The following is a 9347-nucleotide window of genomic DNA, read 5'->3' on the forward strand; positions in this document are numbered from 1 at the left end:
ATAATTTCAATCTCTCAATAAAAATTCCTGCCTACCCACCATTCCGTGACGGTGGAAACACTAGCTAATTGTGATCTATATATATGAGATGCAAATGGATTAATGAGAAAAAGCGGAAAATATCTAGCTAGCAAACATGAATAATTATAAGTGGTGTTCATCAGAAGAAGAAGCATCATCATTCGCCTTGCAACTAACTACTGCTTGTGCACTCCCAGCAGCACTAAAATGCGCCGTGGAGCTCAACCTACTGGAGCTCATCAAGAAAGCTGGCCCCTCCGCCCCTACTGAACTCGCCGCCCAAATCACGACGGCGAACCCTCAGGCCCCCCTCATGATTGACAGGATCCTCCGCCTCCTAGCTGCCAATAACATCCTACTCTGCACCCTCAGACGGCAGCCCGACGGCGGCGCCATTGAGCGCCTCTATTCTTTGGCTCCAGTTTGCGACTTCTTAACTAAGAACGAGGACGCCGTTTCTTTTGCTCCTCTCGTGCTCCTCAACAATCATCACATCTTCATGCAAAGCCGGTACGTAATCATCGTGATTTTTAAGTTTTTTATCTTAACAAATACTCCTTATTTTTATAATTTTATGAGAATAATGGATAGTTAATTATGACTCTATTCATAAAACGTGTTGAAAACCATAATCAAATCAGAGTTATTGAATATTTTAGCAATTAATTAACCCATATATATATATATATATATAGAGAGAGAGAGAGAGAGAAAGAGTGGATAAAATAAAGGGTCATTAAATATTTGAAGATATATATATATATATATAGGTACCATTTGAAAGATGCGGTTGTTGAAGGCGGAGTCCCGTTCAAGAGAGCTCATGGAATGGGCGGATTCGAGTACCTGGCTACGGACCCCAGATGTAACCAGATTTTCAACCAAGCTATGTCGGAACATTCGAGCATGATAATGCGGAAAATTCTTCAAGTATATAAAGGATTTGAGGGTGTGAAACGGCTGGTGGATGTTGGTGGTGGAACAGGAGCTTCTCTCAACATGATCATGTCCCAATATCCTTCAATCAAGGCCCTCAACTTTGATCTGCCCCACGTTATTCAAGCTGCTCCTGCTCCTCCTCATATGGGTACATATATGCCTCGTCTTTTATTAATTTTATCTTGGATCCATCTCTCACTTCTGAATCCCATGCAGGGATGGAGCATGTTAGCGGAGACATGTTTGTTAGCGTGCCTCAAGGAGATGCCATTTTCATCAAGGTACGTTCTAAAATCTTCACTAACATTACTTAATTAACAAGGAATATCCAATTAGGGTGCCTTCTCTTTGGTTGTAAATTTATCATGGGAAAATGAAGGATAAACAAAATTTCACCTTTTAAATCCTTTCTTTCTTTTCCCACATTTCCTACTTGACTCTTACTTATTCCTCATTTACACTACAAAGCAGGGATAATAATATCACACCATTTTTGGATAATTAATTTTCTTTAATTATTGATCAGATCGGGTGATGAAAAATGTTTTAATTAATTTAATATTTTTTTTTATAATTTATTTAGTGGATTTGCCATAATTGGGGTGATGAAGAGTGCTCGAGACTATTGAAAAATTGCCATAAAGCTCTCTCAGATAACGGTAAAGTGGTGATGGTCGAACGAATAATTTCGGAGATTCCAAACACAGATTCCGTAGGCATGGCTTATGACGTGACGATGTTAGCTTTTAATGGCAGTGGAAAGGAAAGGACGGAAATGGAATTTCAAGCATTAGCTAAAGCTTCTGGTTTCAAAAAATTCCACAAAGTTGTTAGCGCTTTTGGCCATTGGGTCATGGAGATGTACAACTAAAATTATATACGTACGTAAAAACAGAGGTTCAAACTCCACAAATATGTAATGTTGTGTTGCAAATATGTATTAATTGCTGCGGGTGTGTTCTCAAATAAAGTCATGTTCATACAGCTCCAAATGCTTAAATTGTTACATCGATTCGATTTACTTATAATTCATTAATCTATTTATTTTAAAGGGATTATAGCCAAAAAATACACGAACTTTGATAAAAGTTGCAATTTTCACCTGAACTTTCAAATTAGCCAAAATATACATGAACTTATATTTTTTGTTGTAAATTTCACCTGAACTTGCAATGATTGAACTCCGTCGAGGTGAAATTTACAACGAAAAATATAAGTTCAGGTGAAAATTGCAACTTTTATCAAAGTTCGTGTATTTTTTGGCTATAATCCCTATTTTAAAATGTTCAAAGTCAAATACATTAATTAATTACTAAAAACAATCGAGATAATTTTTATTAATTCGCTTTAGACAATTTTAAACAGCACAGAATCTAATTAAGGATTTTATTACATATATATTTAAGCTTGATTATTAATTATTAATAGGTTCCACAAGTTGTTAATTACACCATCATTGTTGTGATTGGAAGAATGAGAAACGCACAGGCTGCCAAGAGTGAGTTTGAAGTTTTGAATCTGCAATGAGATGAATTCTGGGGGATGGAGAAGTTGAGTTGAAGCCATTTCTTCCAAGATCCAGCTGGCGCTGTAATTAAGAAATTAAGTTTGACTCTACTAACTAGGTTGACCATTGCATTAATCAATGTTGTCGCATTTGTTGCATCGTAATTATTTGAGTTTTATTTTCAACTTTGAACAAGAATATGCATGACTGCAAATCGAGGAGAGTTTATAAGGAAGCCTAGCTAGCTTGAATGAATATCCATTCTAGTAGTTTGAATCCTTTCAAAACTCGGGGAAATCGTAATATTAAGCAATGCAATTATTGGCTTTCATGATCGAGTGCATTAAGGTTTGGATTTCTTATTCATTTGATACTAATGAAATCGATCACCAAGAAATGTCATTTATTTTGCCTCTAATCGCATGCATGTTTTCAACTAATTAGTCTGATGTTGCTGCTCATGTTAATCCTTCAACTCCAGATTGATCATTCAATCTCCCAGCACAATTATATTATGCAGTTGGCCATAATTTCACTTGTAGAAAATGTCAAGAACGAATGAATGGATACGTTTCATGGTTCCTGATTTTAATCAAAATACATACATTGAATCTTGTCTGTTTATCAATGTCAATGTAACTTCATTCTATTCTTAATTAATTATTTTGCTGTCTCTGCATGTCTTTGTTTGTTGGATTCTTTCCTTTTTGCATGTTTTCAGTTACACTTGTGTATGTGATGCAAGTACCAAAAAGCTGTGGTTGATGTTTCTCTGATGGCCCAAGAACGTTGTTGCTAGCTAGGATTATAGAATCAGATTGCAATTTCTCTACAAATAGAATCAGATTAATTTATAGGAATAGGAGCATATTCGGAACAGGGGAGAGAGAATTAATTAGGAGCTAGTACTATATATTCTCCAATAATGTTGGGTGGATTAGATAGGAATAATAGAATTAGCTAATAATGTCTATACTCTAAATGGTTTTTGGTTATTACTTTGAGGATGTGTTCTCGTTGATGGAATATATTAATTAATTAGATATTATATTAAATCTATGTTATATATATCTATAGCTTTTGATAGGGTCTATAAATAAATATATTTATCCATTAAATTATATTTAGTAGAAGTGATGAATTAATAGATTTTCAAAAAAAAATTGTAAACGATAATAAAATTAAATAGACCAAATTGTTAATTGAAAAATTAAATAAAATAATATTAATTATGCGTAAAACGTACGCTCTTTCTGCTAGTCATGAAAAAATGAGGGATAACAAAAAATTATGTCTTTAAATGCTTCTTTTCTTTTTCCTCATTTTTTACAAAAGAGAAGTTCGCCATTTTTCATTTCTTATTTTTACTTCAAGGAGGAATAATATTATCACACCAAATGGTGTGATAATATTATCCCTCCTTTGTAGTGAAATGAAGGAATGAGTTAGGGTCAAATTCTATTTTATAGGTGATTGGACGTATTTTATACACATATATGGAATGTTTTTTGGTGGATTTTAATGCCTAGTTCTTTTTTATTATTATCTTTTGGAATTAATTGCGGAACTAATGAATCTTTTTGATAATTTTTAATAAATTTTAAAGAAAAAGTTCAATTCTAAAAAAAAATTTGGAAGTCTTGAATTGTGAAATTTGAAGTTGTGCACGCACCTGCATGGATTGAAGATTAAATGGGCGATATATTGGTTGGAAGCATTTGGACTTATCTTAAGTGAACCTTAATTTATTTATTGGTTTGCTTAAGTAAATCTTTTAATTTATTTAGTGGGCTTGCGCCACTTAGGCTTTAGTAGGTTAATTTTAATTACTTAAGGCCCATGTGCCATTTTTTTAATTACTTTATTAGATTAGGTTTGTTATTTCCATATATATATATATATATATATATATATATATATATATATAGGGGCCGCTCCAATGAGACCCTCTAATTTTAGTGAGATCTAGGACACGATCTGGTGCGTTTATTTTATTAATTTTATGGCTGATATTGTATCTGGAGGGTGATTTTTTTTCGCAGGGTTCGAATCCTGGAGGGAGAAGAATATTTTAAATTGTGTTATTCATCAGTATATACTGCATTGTTCATCATTATATACGGCCCTGTTCATCAGTTTATATGTCTTATTCATTACGAATTTTTTAAATTTTATTTTTCATCAGTATATACATCTTGTTCATTAGATACACGTTTTGTTCATTAGTATTATATATCTTATTCATTGTTCTCATGTTACACGAAAAATAGGGGGTCTCACTGGAGCGCGCCCCTATATATATATATATATATATATATATATATATATATATATTTGTGATGATACACGCATAGTAGAGGGACATCATATTTTAGACGCCAACTTCTGGGCAGCAGACTCGGACGAAAATTGGAGCTCTAATTCCAGTTTTATTCCTTCATATTTCTTTTGCAATTATTTATTTATTTATTTGTTTTATTTTGTTATGCGTTCTAGTTAATTTCTTTTATTCCGGCAACGATTAGGAAAGCACTAGCAAAATTATTCTGTGAGATTTAATTTGTTCTTATACTTTATTTTATGCTTGTATTTGTGATTCTCTGTGTTTATCGTTATTAATTGTTTTAATCCATTAGGTAGTGCGCAATATTTAGTGGATTAGAATTAATTATACAGGCAATTGAATTGGCCATACGTAATCGTGGTTTAGGTTTGATTAGTGGTAAATTGGCACATCAGGCTTAAGAAAAAAGCAGTTTTAATTCAATAATCCTGCGTCAGAGTTTATTGATTTTGAATCGGGTTTCTCTAGAAATTAATGCTGTCGACTCATTAAACCTATAGAGCATATCTTACGGTTGTCAGTCGATATGGTTAGTAATTAGTGAAGCGTCTTCCTGGTTACCAAATAATTAAGGAGAAATAAGATCACGTCAGAAGCGTCTTCGGTTGTTATAACTGGTTTGCTTGCATGAATTAAAATTATATTTGCATCAATTATCAGAATAATTAAGTTAGGGTGAACTTAATTGATTGCTGGAATTCTTTATTAATTGTTGAAAATTTCTATTTATTCTTTAGGATTATAACCATTGCAATTCTTTTGAATTTTATTTATTTATTTCTATTTTAGTATTTTCATATTTTCCCCATAATTTTGTTTTTTTAGTTTTATTGCAGGTTGAATTTTCGGAGAATTCTCGCCGATCCCTTGGGAGACGATCTTGCTTACTGCTGTCTGTGCAGTGTGGTCATACCGGCTGACCGCCGAATATTTTTGGTGTAAAACGACGCACCAGTAGGATATGTGGGAAAATAAAAGAAGGATTTAAATGAGAAAATTTTGTTTATCCCTTATTTTCTCATGACAAATTTATAAACAAAGAGAACACACTCTTACGAGATTACTAAGAAGGTGTTTGGCTGAGCTTATAAGCTCCTCAAAACAGCTTATAAGCTGTTTAGGAGCTTATAAACTCCTTCAAAGTGTTTGGCAAAATAAGCTCATAAACAGCTTATAAACTCCAAAAATAAGCTCCAAGAGCTTATAAGCTCCCCAAAAAATAAGTTCTTCAACCCCAACTTATTTTTTTATAATCTCATATGCAACAATCATTTTACAAATATTTTTCAACTATAATTTATTATTTTTATCATTTATTATCCAAGTTCATTTTTCTTCGATTTTCTCTCTTTAAAAAAATATTTTCTCTCTCTAGCAAAAAAATTATCTCTCTAACTTATAAGCTCAATTATCCAAGCACTTTGACAATTTATTAGCTCTTAAAAATTACTCCCTTTATCCCATGAATCTTGACACGTATTCCTTTTTGGGTCGTCCCACGAATCTTAACACATTTCTAAATAAGGTAACTTCTCTCTCCTACTTTATCACTTTTATTATCTTATCTCTCACACTTTATCGCTTTTATACTTTATTAACTACACACTCAAAATATTAATCTACAACTCCTTAATTCTCGTGCCGAAGCCAAACATGCCAAAATTCGTGAAACGAAGAAAGTACATCTTATCAGCTCTTTAAAATAAACTTAGCCAAACACCCTCTAACTTGATTTGCAGAGGTTGAATTGGCCATTGACTGCTTCAATGAAGAAATCAATATCAGTTGTGGATTGAATTGGCCATTGATTGCTAACCACATGAACAAGGGAGGATTCCACAGGCCTTCTAGAAGGTATTACAAAACCATTAATGGGTCGTCGGATATCCCTTGGCCCACCAAAAAGGTCACTATCTCATTATGGGCTGGCTGAGTTGGGTGGGTTAGAAATTGGCCATGATTGGCCCAGTCTCGTCTATTGAAATTCATCGGAGATGCATTATTATATAAACTAGTACATTCGCCTAGTTTTACATCAAAATCAAAATTAAATGATGTAGTGTGTGTATCGGTGAAACGATTAAAGGTTAATGTCTAAAACCGAAAGTCTTGGATTCGAGCTCCATGTGGCGCGGCCTTTAAATTTCTTTATTTAATCATGTTAATTTATCAAAAATAAATAAATTAAATGATGTATCAAATAAATAAAAAATAAATATTAAATATAGTTAGAATATAAGTAAATGTAAATTATTTTTTCTTAAAAAATAAAATAATCTACATCAATTACTCAATAAAGATCCTTAATTTTATTTTATAATTTTGAAAAGTATCGTTTTTAATTTTCCATCTATTTGATGAAAAACTTTATTTTCTTCCCTAAAATTATAGAATAAACACATCATTCAAATTAAAAGAAACGAATAAATAATAAAAAAAGAGTTTTCACATCACAATATATATTTTTAAAACATGAGCTAATCATGCATAAAATTATTTTTTCTAAGTTGGCTCATTACCTATGTCATCTTATTAGAAAAGCTTCAATTGATAAGTAGGAAAATAAATTATATTAGTAGAATTTATTAGAATACTAATAAAAGAGTTGAATAATTATTTGATACAAAATCAAAGATCTTGCATTTATCTTTAATTTAAGATATATATAGAATATTTTTTATAAATAAAATTTGTTTTTTTAAAAAAAACCATCAAAACATGAAAAAGAGAATATGAGGGGGTATTTTTTATTCATAAGTAGTATGTTAAAATTCAACGGGAATTCATTGTTATATAAATTTATAAAATTATCTAATGTAATTTTTGATTCATAAATTTTATTTCATTGATATATAATAATGAATAAAATAGTTTTAAAATAAAAATTATAATATTTATTTGAAATTGACCTAAATTAAATGTATTATGAATTGTATATCTAAGCAGAGTACTGGCCCACAAAATTTTAATAAAGAAACTGAATTTACATGAATTAGATGTTTATACCTAAATGGGGTGAGAATCATATGTATACTTTTTTAAATCATACAATTACCCTTAATTTAAGTATATATAAATATAAGAGTCATCGTAGATAAATCAAATTTTATAGAGCATGAGAATCATATGTATACTTTTTTAAATCATACAATTACCCTTAATTTAAGTATATATAAATATAAGAGACATCGTAGATAAATCAAATTTTATAGAGCAAATCTTTTTTTTCATTATAGGCATAGATCTAAAAAGAAAAGAATGGTGGTATTTTTGTAAATATTTGTACTAGGATAGGTTGGTTGCTTTTATTCTCGTGGCACACCATCTTTGACGCCCTTCCTAAAAAATAACTATAATTTGTGTGCATGTTTGTTTTTTGTTTTTTTGTTTTTTATTTATTTTTTGTTTTTTTCGACGAAAGTGCCTGTACTGAAGTAGTAGTAAGAGCACCTGCATAGCGGGTACTCGAGGAGCTCCTCGAGGAGAGGGAGGGCATCGAGGAGGGCGATGCAGCGTGGAGCTCCTCGAGGACTCCTCGAGTTATCGAGTATCCTCGAATGGGCGGAGGAGATGGCGCGTGCAATGCACGCGCCCAATTTAAAAAAAAAAAAAAAAAAAAGGAAAAATTCGAAAATTCGAATTATATTCGAATTTTGACTGCAGCTCCTCAGTTTCCGCACCTTTGACAGACCGTTTTCCTTTTTTTTTTTTTTTTCTCCTTCTTCTCTTCTTTAAAACACCCCACCTTCTTCCTTCTTCTCTTCACACCTCTTCTCCTTCTTCCTTCTTCTCTTCACACCTCTTCTTCTCCTACAATTTTCTCCGTCATGGATCCACACAACCCTTTCTACGATCCAAATTGGTGCCCCGATCTCTCCTCCGATTATCATCCTGATATGGGAGGAATCAACTTGGAGGAGAGCCCGCCCGCGGAGGAACCGGTCAGTGCTCAGCAGAGTGTCTCCCCACCAAAGAAAGGCGGTCGGAGGAAGGAAATGGCCACCAAAATCAAGCACGACAAGGCCGCTAGGTACCATCATACGTATGCTCCCGAGCATACGGATCTCATCGTCCAAATTTGGGCGGAGGAGACCAACGACTCGATCCGTGGGACGGATCAGAAGGGAGAGGCATATTGGGGCCGGATCCGCGACCGTGTGAACCCCATCCTCAACATCGACCTTAAGATCAAGCAACTTCAAGGCCACTGGTCCCGGGTGAGCGCGGATGTGCGTCTCTGGGAAGCTGTTTGGGTTGAGACGCGCAACAATTGGCCGTCCGGTCATTCGGATGATATGATTCGTGAAAAGGCCCAAACCATCTTTAAGGCTCGAAGCTCACACAGGGCCTCCTTCAATTTCTGGAACGCGTGGAGAGTTCTCCGGAACAATCCCAAGTTCAAGTCGATGTACCTCCTTGGAGACGTGCATGCCTCCAAGAGGACAAAGACTACGGAGGAGGGCGGCTTCACCACCTCGGCGTCGGGCGAGGAGATCTCTTCTGCCCGGCCCATTGGCAACAAGGCGGCGAAGGCGG

At 33.7% G+C, this 9347-nt stretch overlaps 1 protein-coding gene across 1 annotated transcript; it reads left to right on the forward strand.

The window, feature by feature from the left end:
* The first annotated feature begins 96 nt into the window (after nt 1–96).
* Nucleotides 97–1944, forward strand: LOC130999983 (caffeic acid 3-O-methyltransferase-like). Its single transcript, XM_057925699.1, has 4 exons — nt 97–531; nt 792–1108; nt 1177–1241; nt 1544–1944. The coding sequence occupies exons 1-4, from the start codon at nt 137–139 to the stop codon at nt 1829–1831; spliced, it is 1065 nt and encodes a 354-aa protein (XP_057781682.1). The 5' UTR covers nt 97–136; the 3' UTR covers nt 1832–1944.
* Nucleotides 1945–9347: the final 7403 nt, after the last annotated feature.

The sequence above is a fragment of the Salvia miltiorrhiza genome, chromosome 1 (assembly GCF_028751815.1).
Source record: "Salvia miltiorrhiza cultivar Shanhuang (shh) chromosome 1, IMPLAD_Smil_shh, whole genome shotgun sequence".
NCBI lineage: Eukaryota > Viridiplantae > Streptophyta > Magnoliopsida > Lamiales > Lamiaceae > Salvia > Salvia miltiorrhiza.